Source organism: Phasianus colchicus, chromosome 6, assembly GCF_987193195.1.
Source record: "Phasianus colchicus chromosome 6, bPhaCol1.hap1.1, whole genome shotgun sequence".
NCBI classification, from domain to species: Eukaryota; Metazoa; Chordata; class Aves; order Galliformes; family Phasianidae; genus Phasianus; species Phasianus colchicus.
In genome coordinates, this window is record NC_143441.1 from 7339564 (window position 1) to 7356399 (window position 16836).

Here is a 16836-nt window from a genome sequence, read left to right on the forward strand (position 1 = left end):
AATGGCTGCTGCAGCCGATGGGTTTGGTCCATACAAGCCCAGGTGGGTATTTTGTCAGAAAGCCAGGATGACGGCTGGTGGAGCCTGATAGGCTGCCAAGCAGGGAAACCTCCTCACAACCTGTCGGAAGAACTGCCAGAAGTGATGTCTTGCTGCAAAACATGTTGCCGAGGATTAATTGGTTCCCTCTAAGGTGATTGAAGCCCTCTGAAAAATTGCCAACTGGCCCTATAGCTAATCGCTCCTGGTTTGCCTTGCGCCAAAAATGCTATGTGTTATCTTTGATAATTAGACACCCAGTAGAGGAACCGCCCCTGTGATAAACATGCACTCAAGCAAAGAAGTGCATTTGTGTGACTGAAGAGTTATCATCTCCCCCTGAGCCAGAAGGAATGGGGGTTTCCTTTTTTTTTTTTTTTCCCTTATGTTTTCACTTGATAGTAGTACAGTGCTAATTTGAGAAAAGGTGATGATCACAGAGTCACAGAATCACAGGGGTTGGAAGAGACTTCAAGAGATCATCAAATCCAACCCCTGCTAAAGCAGGTTCCCTATAATATGTTGTATAGGCAGGCGTCCAGCCAGGGTTTGAATATCTCCATAGAAGAAGCCTCCACAACCTCTCTGGGCAGCCTGTTCCAGTGCTCCATCACCCTTAACGTAAAGAAGTTCTTCCACATATTTGTATGGAACTTCCTATGTTCATGTTTATTACTCCTTGTCCTATCACTACACACCACCAAGAAAAGCCTGGCTTCATCCATTTGCCTCCCACCTCCATTTAGATGTTTATAAACATTAATCAGATTCCCCTCTCAGTCTTCTTTTCCCCAGGCTGAACAGATTCAGGTTACTCAGTCTTTCCTCACAGGGGAAATGCTCCACGCACTTTATCATCTTTGTGGCCCTTTGCTGGACTCCTTCTAGGAGATTCCTGTCTTTTTTGAACTGGGAAGCCCAGAACTGGACACAGCAGTCTGAATGTGGCCTCACCTGGGCAGAGTAGAAGGGGGGGATCATAGAAGAACAATAGAAATGGAGGCTTCAGGCTTCCTGAGAAAAGGAATGTACTTTTGAGGGGCAAAATATCAGTATATTTTTCAGTATATCAAGCAGAAACTATGGGGCCTATGGGTAATGACAAAACTTGGGGAAATCAAAGTCTCCTGAAAGCTCAAATAGCAAAAATCATTTGAAGACATAATCTACCATCTTAACGAAGTGATTTACCTCCTCTCCCTTTACTGATGAAGACTAATATGGCAACAACTTCTTACTTATTCAGATGCAGGAAAGATTTCTTTACCCAAAAAGAAGGAACACACTTTTGGCCTGGTTCCTCTACAGTTCCTCATACCTACACCTGAATGGAGAACACCAAACACACTTTTGCTACATGTAAAAATGTCATGATTTTATGATTTCTGTTATTGGCATTTCGATAAAGATTTCTTTGCTACCTGGATGAAGTATTTTGTGTTTTTTCTTTATTGACTGTGGGATAATAAGAACAAACATTATCTCGAGACACCTTAGGGTAACTTTACTCTAAAAGCTTAAAAACATGCCTATGTGGTGTGAAGCTTCACTCGTCACAGCTAAGTGCAGAATAGGTGGCAGACACCCAAGTGCTTGTGGAAAATCTATTTCTCTAGTATCTACTCAGTCTTTTGCAACTCCTTGGCTTAATCCTGCTCTGGTCCACACCTAGTTTTACCAAGACATCCATCAGTCAGAGAGTGGAGGTGCTCACCAGGTGCCCAGCTTGTTTCCACCTCCACATTTTGTGCTGAGCAGGGGTTGGGGCTGAGTGGGTTTGGGCATCATATGTTTAGGGATCTGCCCTCTAGATGCTCTATTCCATGCTGGGGGTGACTATCCAACTGCACAGGCAAGTTCACATTTCCCAGATCTCCACTACTTAGGCTTGCTTGAAATATGCCAACAGACTCACAAATTACTCAGGGAGAGAAGGAAACATGAGTGAGTGGTAACCAAGAGGACCCCACAACATCTCATATTTACCCAGAGGATGATATCTGCTGTGTAGGTTATCCCAGAGAAAGCGTCCATCCACCAAGCCTGTCAGAATCACGTGGCTGCTGTTTGGAAGCTGGGAGTCCAGGTATTGCAGAGCTTGCATGACATTGGAGAACATTTCTTTGGGGGTGGTCATGTGAGCCAGCGTGTCCTGGTTCCTGCAGAAGAGGGTGCAAACAGGGCATTGTGTCAGGCAATGCTGGGCCTACAAACAAGTGCAATAGCAGCACTTTCTTGTTTTCTGGTCTTCCATATTAGGTTAGCTAAATAAAACCTTCTAGAATTGATGTGATGCTCTTTAGACTCTCGTTGTTGTTGCCATTATAATGAGCAATGCAGAAATTCATCAAACAAAAGCCTTCTCACAGATAAAAACACAGTCTTGTTTTGTGGAGTGACTTCTGAAGTTGAAATAAATTCCAACTTACATAAGAAAAACAAACAAGCCAAACTCCCCCAGGCTTCCTAGAGAAAACTGCTCGTGTTATATTAATAAAACAACCACTTCATTATATAAAGAGCACTCTCCTGATCTCTCCCGAGTGCTATTGCCTCATATCAACAGGTGAATGGAGGTGTCTCCAGGCAGGTAATCTCCCCTTGGGCTGGGGAGATGATGCTGGTCCTGTTGTGAAAATGCAGCTCAGCTTGACCAGAGCTTTCAGAAAGAAAGGCCTTTTCCTGGAATCCTTTATCTGAAGAGCACCCCTAAGCCTTCCATGTGCTACGGGGGCTTGGAGACCTTCCCTGTCAAAGTCTGTGAGCCCCATATAGCCAATGTACAGCTTCCCCAGGAGTAAGAGCAGGGCAAGCTCAAGATGGGGATGACTAAACTGCTGGAAAATCAGGCAGGACTGCTTGCTGGTGAGTGCCCTGCAAAAGCAGAAGCCTCTACAACCTTTGGTGTTTTGCTCTGAGGCACTAGAAATGCTTGCAGTGCAGGAAGGACCAAGTCCTATGTGGCAGTGCCATGCTCTTCCATTAAGGGTCTGGGATTCCTTGCCAGGCTACATTTTGCCTGCAAGATAGTAATTAGACAAGTTTCCTGGGCCTAGATGTTGATCTTAGTGCAGTACGTGCTCCTGCAGTGTCTGAGAATTTCTGGTTAGAGAGAAGTGAAAAACAGCATTAAGATTCAGGTTCACGTTTGTGACAGCCACCCAAACAAAGTACTTTTGAGATAAGGCTCTAGTTCTGCCCTTAAATTATTTCATTTTCACCTGCAGGTGTTGCAGAACTTGATTTCAAAATACTGCACTGATGTAAGGTCACTATGGTAAGCAAATACAGCAGAGGGAGATAAAATTGATATGCCATTCATAGCTCCATGTTCTCTTGTTATTCTCCACTGAAGCCAGGCAGGTGTTTCCATGCATTTCTTCACATTTCTCCTCTGTGCCAGGCTTTGAAATTAAAACCCCTGGAACCTTTGGAAGCTGGTATCATTCCAGCATGTAGCAAGCAGCATAAATGACAGGATGCTTGGATGCTTGCATTGGATCAGGCTATTTTAGGGAAAGCTCCCTGCTTCCCTACAATACACAAATGCACAATGGATGGACACATGCAGCTTGTGGATGTCTCAACACCACGGGTACCACACAGAGACAGTCTCATGCAAACTGGACAATGCTTTTCCAGCTCTCCTCCACCACGTTTGGCCATTGTCACACTTGTGTTTGCTATAGAAGTTGTAATTTCAAAGCTGGGAAAGAGAGGCTGGAGAAGGTTGCCTTGCCTCAAGTGCAATCAAAAGGTGCAGCAATAGTGTGGTGTTAGCAATTGGTGGTGCTCATTATTGTCAGAGTGTGGAGACTACTGGGAGCATATACCACACACTCAGTTTCGTTATCTTCCTTCTCTACAAGAATCCATGTAACTCATTGCCCTGCCCTTCACATGAATATGGGCATTTTAACCACGCCTTGGCTAAGAACTGTGTCTCCAGTGTGCTCAGCACATGACTCTCGTCTGAAGCTAGAATACAGGATATGGCCAGAAAGACAAAATTACTGCTCTTCAAAGATGTCCTAAACAGGTTTTCATTTGTCTAGCTTGTGGCTTAAAGCCAGGCATTCTGATGCTGCACATCCTCTTTGGGCATTATCAGACCATAGAGTGACCAGATGACAAAAAAATCCTGCTGTGCTCCCCATCCCATTCAGTGGAAGTGTGATGTTTCCATAACAGCTGCAATATTTCATTTACTGGAGTCACAGGACTCAACGCAGCCAGCATCTCTTTTGATGCTGTGGATGTTGTGAAGGAAAACAGACAGCAAAGAGAGTCAGAGCAGACAAAAGTGTCTCTGGCAGGTAATGGACACCATGACAAAGCAGTAACAAACGCTGTTTTGTAAAATACAAATGGATGACATAAAGTTGAAATCATTTGAACTTGTGGACAGCTTCTTTTTTTCCTTCAGGCAAGAATAGAAAGCTATGTTAGGGGCAGGGGAAGTGAGAGGATTAACCTGCAGAATGAGGACTATATCACAGGGAAAAGCAGTGACTTTAGCAAAATGGCAGAGTTGGAATACATCTTCAGCAGAGCCTGGGCCAAGCCTGGGAGAAAACACATCAAGATGGCTCCTGGGCACTGTAGGGACAGAGAGAGCCCTGCCTGGTTCTTGTCCATCCCTGTCTGAAGCACAGCACCCAACATGCATAGTTCTAATCCAAAAACATGCTGTTAAGTAAAGCTTAAGACCACTGAAATGGCAATGTGTTAATGACAGCCTTCATAATAGTTCCAGCTTTATCATATAGCCTGCAGATGAGCCGTCAAAAGCATTGGAAGGGGACTTAACCCATATATGCATCATAGAATCATAGAATCATAGAATGGCCTGGGTTGAAAAGGACCACAATGATCATCCAGTTTCAACCCCCTGCTATGTGCAGGGTCGCCAACCAGCAGCCCAGGCTGCCCAGAGCCACATCCAGCCTGGCCTTGAATGCCTGCAGGGATGGGGCATCCACAGCCTCCTTGGGCAACCTGTTCCAGTGCCTCACCACCCTCTGGGTGAAAAACTTCCTCCTAATATCCAACCTAAACCTCTCCTGTCTCAGTTTAAAACCATTCCCCCTTGTCCTATCACTCATAAACAGCCGTTCCCCCTCCTGTTTATAAGCTCCCTTCAAGTACTGGAAGGCCACAATGAGGTCTCCCCGGAGCCTTCTCTTCTCCAAGCTAAACAATCCCAGTTCCCTCAGCCTTTCCTCACAGGAGAGCTGCTCCAGCCCTCTGACCATCTCAGTGCCCTCCTCTGGACCCGCTCCAGGAGCTCCACATCCTTCCTGTGCTGGGGGCCCCAGGCCTGGACGCAGTGCTGCAGATGGGGCCTCACAAGAGCCGAGCAGAGGGGGACAATCACCTCCCTCTCCCTGCTGGCCACCCCTTTTTTCATGCAGCCCAGCACACAGTTGGCCTTCCGGGCTGCAAGCGCACACTGCTGGCTCATGTCCAGCTTCTCGTCCACCAGGACCCCCAAGTCCTTCTCTGCAGGGCTGCTCTCAAGGTGTTCTTCTCCCAGTTTGTTTTGGAGTAGCACTCTGCCATCCCTACAGGAAGGGTGAGGGAGAGATGTTCTTCAAGCAACCCTTCAAGCAACCCTCTCCCAGTCAGATGGGAGGAGGTGACCTCAGAGACAGTGAGGGATGGAAACAAGTCCTTGTTCGGGGCAACAAGCAGACTGCCTCTCAGCCTGTCCCACCTTCCCAACTGCCCATACATAACAGGTATGAGGCTCTGGAGCTGGAGGGACAGGGGGCTCCCACACAGGAGAGATTGCCCAGGGCTAGTCAGGCTGCTCCCCGTATTGCTACAGCATCAATCAGGAAAAAAGAAGGGCTATTATCATAGGGGACTCCTTTCATAGGGGAACCTCGGACCTGATACACCACTCGGATCTGTCCCAGAGGGAGGTGTGTTGCCTGCATGTTAGCAAGGCTTTAAACTAGATACGATGGGGGAAGGGGATGTACTTGGTGACAGAGAAGAGTGTGGGAACACTGCCACCTTGGGAGGTGGAAGGGGGAAAATCCCTTGACTTGTTCTGGAGGTATTAGTGAGGGCTCCTCCGAGAAGGCAACAATTATATATTAAAATATGTGTTTGAAAGTATCAGCCTAAATCAGATTCATTTCTTTGGCTGTTGTGGTTTCAGCTGAGATAATTTTCAGTGCTGTGTTTTGGACTTAAATGAGAATTATGTTGATAACACAGCAATGTTTCAGTTGTTTCTGAGCAGCGCTGCACATGGCCAAGGATGTTTCAACTTTTCATGATGGGAGAACAAGGAGCTGGGAGGGGACAGTTTAGAGCAGCTGACCTAAACTAGCCAAATGGCTGGCCAATACAGCATGACTTCATGCTCAGCAATAAAAGTAGGGTTTGGGGAGCAGCTGCTGCTTGGAGAGATTGGCTGGGCGTTAGTCAGCAGGTGGTAAGCAATTGTTTTGGACATCACCTGTGTTGTGCATTCTTTTTGTTGTTACTGGGGGTTTTTGTTTTCCCTTACCTTCCCTTCCAACTCTTGCTTATTAAATTGTCCTATCTCAATCCAGTGAATTCTTGCACTTCCCAGTTCTCCCCACCATACCACTGCAGTGGGGAGCAAGTGAGCAGCTGTGTGGTGCTCAGCTGCCTGCCAGGTCAAACTGTGAGACTGGCGTAAGAGAAAATCTGAAAATCCATCACGGTGAAGATAATGTTAGATAGACAGAGTGCCCTTTCAGACCACTTGCAAAAACAAAGCTGGGATGTGGGTGTGCTGCGCATTGGCCTGTTTGCAAGGTGTGAACTTTCTAGCTGTAGTTTTGTCACTAAGGGAGGAAGAGAAGTATCAAAACAGTGACCTCTGGGCAACCCTGTGAGCGTTCATAATGGGTAGTGCCAGAATCATTAGTTTGGAAGGCTTCAGTTCATTCTCCTGCTGAGCTTGTGATGTGAGCAAAGCCAGAAAGAAAAAAAAAGCCATCAGGAGAGCACAACAAAGCCTGCAGGCAGTGTGCAGCATAGGCAGCATGGAAATCGACCTTGACAGGAGAGCATATTGTGGTTCTTCAAAAAAGGTAGGCCTGGCACACTACCCCATCTGGTGGGAGATGGCATACTGGGCAAAATGGATACACGTGCTCATAAATGCTATTCTTTTTTCTCCTGTTGCTGTAATATTTCGTTTCAACTTGCTACATAAGAAATATTCAACTTCAAGCATGCTTTCGGTCACTTTATCACTGACTTGTAAAAGAAAGACAGAAGAGCTCTAAATAAGGGCTGGTAGGCAGCAATGATGGATGCAGATAAGGTGATAACCAGTATTTTCAGCAGGAAAATAAGAATGAAGCAAAGACCAAGCATCAATAGCAAAGCAAAACATCACTGAGGGGAAGCCTAAAGCAAAGAGAATAAAATGTCGAAGCAGCAAGGAGTAGTCTAAAGAACCAAATTTATGGCCATATAAAAGCAAGTTTGATTTCCACCTTACCCATTGCAGACATCATTCCCAATCGTAGCGTAGATAACTATGGCTGGATTGTCCAACAGTTGGTTTCTGGCCAAGCTGAAAGGTAAATCAGCAGAATATTAATGGGAAATACATCCTCAGTGCCTGAATCACATGCTGTATGAGTTCATGTTTGGAAGTAGTTTGTTCAGATTTTGCCAATGCTCAGATGACTATCGTTCTAGTTTTTTTTTGTTTTTTTTTTTCCCCTTTTGCCCCTTATGGATTTTTCTCTTTCACTGCCCTTCTTGCTGGCTTTGTATCTCTGTACTATTCAGAAGCCAAATCAAGTAGTTTCATTTCGGGGCAAAGACATAAATCAAGCTGTGAAATTTTTAATTAGAGATGGGACAAGACTGTATGTGTGGCTGACAGCTACATTTATGGATGGGATTGAGCACAATATCAAATTAGGATGTGCTTGAAGTTCAGCTCTAGAGAGGAATGATTCATTATTGTTTGCTTTTTTTTTTTTTTTCTGCAGGGGAGAACTGTAAATCTTTCAGGATTGAACTGCATCAGCATACAGAAGGCTAACCCTAACCCTGACCCTAACCCTAAACCAAACCCAACCATTCCATGGCCATCAAATTCATCTGAAAAGGAATGATTCTTCCTCTTGCTGTCTGGTAGCTACTCAGTTGTATTCATCCAGGGATAATACTCCAGGGATGCCCATGTCCATCACATTGCTTCTAATCAGGAGCAATGTGGTCAGTGAGACCCATAGGATAGATATAAGTAAAAGCTCAACCTTTTCCTGAAATCCATGGAAATGCCCCACTGGCTTAAGATCAAGGCCTTGGAGTTGGTGACATCCATATTTTAAGAGTTTTTCCTCTCTTAATGAATGTTGGTACCATAGAGGAAAGAGACAGCACTTCAGAGCACAGTGACCACAGTGCTTCTCGAGGCACTTGTGGATAATGCATTGACTGCACGGCCCTGCTGCTTCCATTTGAGGGTGTAGGACCCCACACACCCTTCTGTACCTGCAATCAGCATTCAGAATCCCATCAAAAACTCACCTTTTTATTAAACTGAGGAGATTTCGTGAAGAACCACCTGGTCACATGCAGGGGGAATAAGAGGAACAGTAAAAATATCATTACAGGGACAAATAAAGGGAAAAGCAAAACCCAATTCACTGCACATTTCTAAGAATGTAGGAATATTAAAAATAAAAAGGGAGCAGCAAGTGCCTCTGTAACCTTCTTGTGTGCCAGCATTAGGAAGTAAAGCTGCATCCAGTACCTGCTGACTCACCTGAGTTCACACATCAGACCATAGAAAGTCAGATACGTACAAGTGTTGGGTTGTTTGGATCTGGCTTTTAATCTAGATCTGGCAGCTTCGTCCCATCTGTTGAACATAGTAGTCTCTTGTAAACCAGCCAACCTGACTTGTCAACAGTTGATCTACTTTTAACTTTTCCTATAAACTGCAAGAGGAACTGTTCTCACTCTCCTAAGCGTCTCACAGCTATGTCACACTGGGAGTGATTCAGGTCCTAAACATAGGCACCAAGAGCCATTTTTGACATCCCAGGGTACCCAGGATGCCTGCAGCAGGATTGGCAGATACAACACAGGATGCCTGTGAGATTGTGCACTTCTGGAGAGGCAGCTGGTGGTGGGAAAGATTCTGTAAAGACTCTCTGCTTTGCTACAGCAATAGGCACCGATGTTGGGGTGTTTGCATCGCTCCTGCCACCAGTGGCAGACATGAAAAATAGTATTAGGCCAGCTGCAACCCTCCATAAAAGCTCTGCATTTCATTAGCAATTCACCCAAATGGTTGGGCGCAATGTTTTCCTCCTCTGGGAAAAGAACCAGCTAAACCTAAGCATCTGTAAAGGTCTGCTGCATTTCATTTATGCCTCGAATAAGAAAAGCATTTCCCAATCAAGAGAGCTTTTATGCATAAAACTTTCTAGCAGGCCTTCAAAGGCTGTGTGTATGCATCCCAGCCGTCCACAGCACGCAAATCAAACTCCATCACCTGCAGAGCAGGGGTGGCAGCCAAAAAGCAGCCAGAAGAAGCATGGTGCTTTGTTCAGGATTGGACGGGACTGAGAGCAAGCAGCTCATCCACTGCATGATTCAGGATCATGAACTTCAGAAGAGAAGGCCCTATGCATTGTACTTGCTTTTATTTTGTCATATTTTCACTTTCTCTCCTCTTTTCTCCCACTTCTTGTATTACACTCTGCTCAGCTCCTCCCTGCTCTCTCCTTTTTTCCGCATACTGCCTTGAAGCTTGCTTTGAGGAGCAAATCCGGTCCTCCTGTGGTTTGCGGGTGGAAAGTTGTGGGCAGAACATCATTAAATCTCCGCTGGACTGGTGTTGTGAAAAGATCTAAGAGATAAACCCCTAAGGTAGCAATAATACACTTTGCATTTGAATAGAAGTGCCTTTGTTACTATCGCCAACTGCATATATCACAAAATCCTTTATGTTTTAAATAATCCAGTTCTTCCAGGCTAAAAATGAATGTCTCTCTCTGCTGTGTCTCTCTTGAGGGTTGCTAGTCCAAGCAAAATCCACTTCTCCTGTTGAGAAGCCCTTTTCAGCAGAATAAGAGCTCCACACAATCCTTAGAAAACATGGCTTGGAACAGAAAAAACACTAGCTGTCTGGTTTTTTTCTGCTTAATATCCTTTCAGCAAGAATTCAGCATCTCTCTGTTAAGCCACTCCGCCACATGACTCCCTGAACTGAGGCTACACTGCTAGTGCAAATAAATTAATTGGGATCTCTGGAAATTAAAGACGTATTTGCAAAAGCTAAGAGGCTCATCTTGGGTAGGTGCTACCTCCATGAGAGTAAATAGTGAAAAGCAGCTCAGCGATAGCGCAGTTATAAATCAAGTCAAAAGACTGAGAAAATGAAGGGCTTTCATGGGGAGCATTTTCTTATGGGTAAACTGAGTTATTAAGGAAGTTTATATGATCTAGGTAGGATGCAATTTCTGATGCAAACATTCAAGAGAGAAGAAAGAGATCAGGCAGAACAATTATTTGAACTTCTGCTACCCTTGCACTGCAGAATGACTGCCGTCTCCTCCTGAACCTCTCCTCACCTCCCCTTAGTAGCTTTCCAAACATTTTCAGACTGGTGGCACTTTTGATGAGGAGTCAGGGTTGGTTTTACTTCCACAACCCCAAGTTTCACAAGCCTTGAAATTCTCCTAAGGCGTGCTTTTCTTGGTTTGCTTGCTCAAGCCCTTGTATGGCTGACAATGTGCAGTGTGGACCTGCACAGATAGAGTCTGGGTCCAGATAGCACTAAAAGTGCTGCATGGCTAAGAAAGGCTTCTGCTTTCTTATCTTTTGCTCCCTTATGCTGTGAATGCAATTAGAAATGCAATAGTGTAAAAGAAAAATAGTTTCTGATTTTCCCCAAGTGAACTGTGAACACAGTAGAATTTCTAAGAGCCAAAATCTGGAAACCCCACAAAACCATTATTCTTTCTAAACTGGTTTCAAAGCCACCGTGAGGCACCTGGTTCTTGATTGCTCAGAGAGCCATGGCATGTGTTAACATGGCTGATTTTTTCTCATCAGAGGCAAAAATCCCAAAGAGACAGATCAGACTATGAGTGGCAAAGTAATACACAATATAACCATGATCTTTAACAGTGTACAATGTCCAATGGAAAACATGGATGAGAATCACAGAATTGTTCTGTAATTATTTAGAGATTCTTTAGAAATGAGGGTGTTCACTTTCTCCATGTTTACTTAGTGTTACTTTGGAATATTTGAGCAAATTATTGTACAGAACAGGATGCTTCTATCAAAGGGGTTTCTACATGTGCTGGGACACATTCCAACTCCATATCTGAGCTTCCAGACCCAATTCTCACATCTTAGGATTAACCTTAGTCAGTCAAAACCCAGAAATAACCTATGGACTGCAAGCACGTGTGAAGATGCCAGAAGTCAAGACACCAAAATCATACTGAAAAGGATGAATAAAGAAATTAAAATGTTGATGGAGAACATTGATTAGGAGTGCGAACTGGTTGCTGTGCATCCACAGTTGGCCCACAACTCCAGAACTTCTCTCTTTCATTACATCTCTCTAGGGCAGCACTGTTTTTGGAGGAAGGATAAGTTCTCCCACCTGGCGCTCAGTCAGGCTGGTGGTCAGTTTTATTTTCACTGATACCAGCAGTGCCAATGGAAATCCTCACATTCTGTGAAACTATTATGCTGAACAAGGCAAGAAGAGCAAACCTTTTACAATATTGTGTTCGATGTGATGATTAAGAGAAGATACCAAGGGAAGATCCCCTGGGATTTTTCTATCGCTTTTCTAATTTTTCTCCTTTTTAAATTCCCTTCTCAATTTTCTTCACATCCTTTTGCCTTGTCACAGGCTCCTCTCCTTTTGTATCATGTAGGAGTCTGCAGTGTAAGTATGAGAAAGAGAAGTATGAAAAGGAATGGTGCATACAACGAGATCTCTTTTTTAATTATTTTTTTTAAGTTTGTGAGGGAATTGGGAAGATAGAAGAAAGGAAGGCACATCTATTAACTCAAATAGAGGAAAAGGTGATAGGTTATCAGACACTGAGGTTAACTGGATATAAATGAGAACGGTTGGCCTCCTCTAATTTGGCCTTTTTTTATTTCTTCGCCCAAAAAGTTATCTGAGGGACAGTGACCATGAATGCCACCAACTACAAATGCCAGGTGAGTAGGTCAGGAGTACCTGTAAGCAACCATGACACCAAAAACACAGCCAAAAAGACCCAAAGTCTCTGAAACATCCCACGTGCATCAAGAAGTAGGAAAGCATACAGAGGCATTGCCAGTGACAAAGGTGCTGGCATCCAAAGGGAACTTCTCCAAGGGAAAAGCCCAGCTGAATTTTGAAGTGGAGCCTTGTCTCATGCTGCCTGTTGAGAAACTTATTCCACCCAGTGAGACAACTGGCTGTTGGGGTTGGGGGCATTTAGCATTTAGCAAGTTTCTAGATAGTATTAGGGACAGCAGTGCTCCTCACGTATGGCCATCAGGACTTAGGTCAGTGAGGGGAAATATCCCTTAAACTAAATTATCCACCCAAGGAGAACAATTTTTTCCCTCATTTCTGCAGCTGGATTTCTGAAGCACTAAAATTAATTAAATACAATGCAAACAGAATGTGATAATAGCAGAATAATCAAGTATCTTTTAAACATACTGCTGGGAAAATCATTTAGCCCAACGCAAAACAGCTAACATAATAAACCTTAATTTCAAAGGGAGATTGCCTTGTCCCTTCAAGATAGCACAAATATAATATAATTTGATCATAACAGATATAATCAAACTCCATTTTGAAGCAACTCATAGTCTCTTTTCACCCCCACTCTTCTGTTTTGAAGGCCAGTCAAGATTTTTGCTCTTAGCTAGTGACCATTTTTAAAGTTCCCAGTACAAACAAAGGTATAACTAATGAAAACCCGTGCTCTTGTACCAGAAATGTCATTTAGCTTAAACCATTCTTCTCTCCTTGTGATTTTTATACCTTAAAGAATTCACAGCCAGAACAGTAATCCCTTTTAATCTTTGCTGAGGTGTTTTAACATCAAACTGTTCCCTTGAAGGAGTCGACAGCTCCTCCCAGATCAGTATCACCTGTAAACTTAAATAACACTCGAGTTCTGCGTCCAGATTAAAACACTAAAATGGAGCCCTGGGAAATCTCATAGAGCCTGGACACCAGCCTGATGTAACTTCACTATGACCCTTTGAGCCTGATCTGTCAGCCAATTGTTCACCCACTGCATTACGTTTAGTCTACTCTTACTCTGGATGCTTTGTCTGGAAAGATACTGTGAGAAGCATTTTCAAAAGCTTAACTGAAATCCAAAAAGATTACATCTACTGGCTTCCCTTGGTCAAATAGATGGGCAACCTTGTCATAAAAGGAGATTCACTTCATTAAACAGGACTTTCCCATCATGAACCCATGTTGGCTGTGACCAATGATGTCATTTCTTTTCAGGTGTTTTTCAGTAACTCCCAGAATAATAATTGTAGAAATATAATTTTAGCAGGCACTGGAGTGAAACCGTCAGGCCTGTAATTATCAGGACCTCTTTTTCTTGTCCCTTTTGAAAATTGGGATGTTTATCAGCTTCCAGTCAACTGAGACTTTTCCAGGTTTCCAAGACTATTGAAAAATACTTGAGAAAGGTCTCACAATGACATCAACCAGCTCTTTGATTATGCTGAAATAAATCCTATCAGGCCCCATCCAGATGCAGCAGCAAGTCCAATGTAATTTCAGGGTTGGCTGCAGCCTGCGTTACTGCAGTCATGATGTCAGATCCCACCATCAGTGTTGAAGACAAAGAATTATACATCTCTGCTTTGTCTGCATCCCTATTCACGAGGTGACCATCCTCATCAAGTAACAGAATAATGTTATCTTTGGTCCTTCTTTCCCTGTTAACATATTCTAAAAAGCCCTTTTAGTTGTCTCTCACACTACTGGCCAGCCTCAACTCTAATTGAGATTACCATAGCACGTACCTCCTCCTGCAATAGCAAACAGCATCTTTGTAGTACTCCCACATTGCCTGAACTTGCTTCCAGTGTCCATACTCTTTCTTTCTCTACCTAAGCTGCAATCAGCACTTCACCCTTGAGACACTGTTTACTAGGAGGGCACCTTGACTCCTTAGAAGCAAAATAACAACAAATTACACCATGTAACAATGCTTACAGAATGATGATTTACTCAAAACATAGTTCCAGCAGGGATATCTGAAAAAATTATTGCTGCCTACAGAATTTAACCACTACATTAGGTAAGAACAGCCTAGGAGCAACAGTACCATGCAGGAACTGAGGCAGATGAGTTTAATTCCCAGCTCTGCTATAGTCTGTGATGGCTTGTAAATCACTTCGTGTCTTCGCATGTGAAATAGCATTAATACTCTTCTCATTATCCTTTACTCTTAAAGCATGCAACTTGACCTCAAAGTACTGTTAATAGTATAACATTAGCCATTTAATACACAGTTAAATAGGTTTTATTTACATCCTTAAAGGTTGCTCTGAAACTACACATTCCTTAAACTTCTAATGGAAATAGACAACAGGGTAGAAGATACATCTCTAATACTGGAAGCTTTACTAATAGCCCCACGAGTTAAAAAAACAACAACAAAATTGTCAAATGGGTGTAACTCAACTGGCCACACAAAGAAAAAATATCAGCAAAGTGTTTCATAAAAGTGCAGATAGAAGTGAGCAAGGATGGATGCTGAGTTGAACAAGTGCTGGTCTCTATTTTTCCACAAGACATGTAGGTGATTAGGAAGGGTTTTCTCTTAGTTTTCGAAAGATGCTTATTAAAGTCACATCAAGCATCAGGATTTCTTTTTAAAGGTTAAAAAATCTTAACGTACCATTCTGGGAAATGTTCTGTAGGTCTCGGTGATTGCAGCGATTTCTCCTGCGTAAACGTAGATACAGAGAGTCTGTCCAGCCTCTGAAATAAATTAAGAATATGTAAGCTGCTAGGCTCGTATGATGTGGGTGAAAACCCATCCAATGTTATAAAAAAGAAGTACGTTCTTGACCCTGAACAACTCTGTTCACCAGCTGAAAATATAAGTCGATTCTACCATTTCTCTTTTTTGTGGTCATAAAATTCTACCATTTTGAAGAACATGGCCTAAAATGGAAGACTGAATATTCTCTTAGAAGCTGTAAATGAATGGTGAGTGTCTTTGAAATGTTCGTTCTGTATGCTTTTATCCTGATCTTTCAGGCAAGGTCTTTAAGAACCTACTTGTTATACGTTATTTATCAAAACAATCCTGTTGATTGCTTACTAATTGGCTTTTCAGTGGTCTGCTGTGGAACAGTGAAAAAAAAGGAAAAAATATTGGCAGGGCATTCATTTCCCAGTGACATAAATCTTAGGTGGATTGACCACTTCTGCCTTGATTTTGATCAGTTTTCTCCTGCACTGTTGAGAAAAATGAAAATGCAATGAAAAGGATAACAACCCCAAGAGAAGCTGATGAGAACACCATGCTGTGAGTCACAGTTACCTGGCCATTGTTACTGGGGATGTTGATCTTGTATTTGAGCTTAGGTACTGAAGCTTTCAGGTAATTGCAATACCACGGCTCAAGAACAGTCAATTTAGGTGAATGCAGAAGGACATAAAGCAACAGTAAGTGTTGAAATCAGCAATAAAAAGAAACTACCTACATAGACACACTTGATAACACCAACCATTAACCATGCAATTGGCTGCACAAGGAAAGCAGGAGGTCTCTGCCTTTCAACATAGCAGTGGGGGGATGAGGGGAAGCAAAGAAAACTTCTTGGCTATGGCAGACATTCCTCAGCTAATCAGTGATGTAGATCCTCACTGATTAGGGGGTGGGAAGGCTGGGCCTAGGCCACATTGGTTTGCGGCTCCATTTCTGCAGGCCTAGAGAGAATGGAAGCCTTTCTGGAAGCAGTGCTCTTCCACAGCACATTGCCTGCTGGTCTCCTGCAGACTCAGTCATCGTGTTGGGAGATTTTGAGCTGAAAAATGCATTGAAATCCTGAACAGTCCTTTTTTTCTTTCCGGGCATGGAAGAGATTTAAAAAAACAGACTGAAAACTCAACACTGATCCAAGGCCTATTGCTGGCAATGCCAGGGTCGGTGCTAAGCTCTGGTCTGTTGCTAAATTCGGATCTTTTGCCACCCAGTTAAATGCTGAGTACTGAGTAGCCAGACGTTGTAATCGATTTGTAAAGGCCGGTTTTGCTGGTAGCCCTGAAAGAAGAGGCTGCATAGATGTTCTCTGTGAGCTTGTGAAGTGATACAGAACCTTTAAACACGTATGCTGTGCTGGTAGCTGAAGGAGCCCAGATTGTGCACAGGCAGAAAGAAGCAGAAAGTACAGCTGCATGGCACAACTGAGATTTTTCCTGGAAAAGAATTTATAAGTTCTGTTGGTGGAAGGACTCTGTAGGCTTGGCTTCTTCTTGGTTTGGCTTTTCACTGGATTCATGACCTACCTTTGATATATAAACTAAAAAACATCCTGAACCCAGGCAAAACCAGGCACTGCTGATGAATTATATCCTTCAACTCTGGCAAGAGACATGAGCTTCTCAATGCTGGTCAGAAAGATGATTGAAGAAAATGCTTTTTTTTTTTTTTTAACTCGACTTTTCAAAATGCTGACATTTCAAGGTGTTTTTATTATGTTTGTACTTCGTGTTCCTGCCCTTCTGTTTGAAACTTAAGACTTCTTTTCTCCATCTATCCCAGC

At 43.3% G+C, this 16836-nt stretch overlaps 1 protein-coding gene across 4 annotated transcripts in view; it reads right to left on the minus strand.

The window, feature by feature from the left end:
* AOAH (acyloxyacyl hydrolase) overlaps window positions 1-16836 on the minus strand; it is a 69129-nt gene that overhangs the window by 14339 nt on the left and 37954 nt on the right. For all 4 annotated transcript variants that reach the window (XM_031590457.2, XM_031590456.2, XM_090142297.1 and 1 more), the window contains exons 14-17: window positions 14961-15043; window positions 8578-8614; window positions 7532-7606; window positions 2026-2198 (exon numbers count right to left, since the gene is read on the minus strand). In XM_031590457.2, the coding sequence (XP_031446317.2) occupies window positions 2026-2198; window positions 7532-7606; window positions 8578-8614; window positions 14961-15043 (368 nt within the window). The remainder of the gene's footprint in view (window positions 1-2025; window positions 2199-7531; window positions 7607-8577; window positions 8615-14960; window positions 15044-16836) is intronic.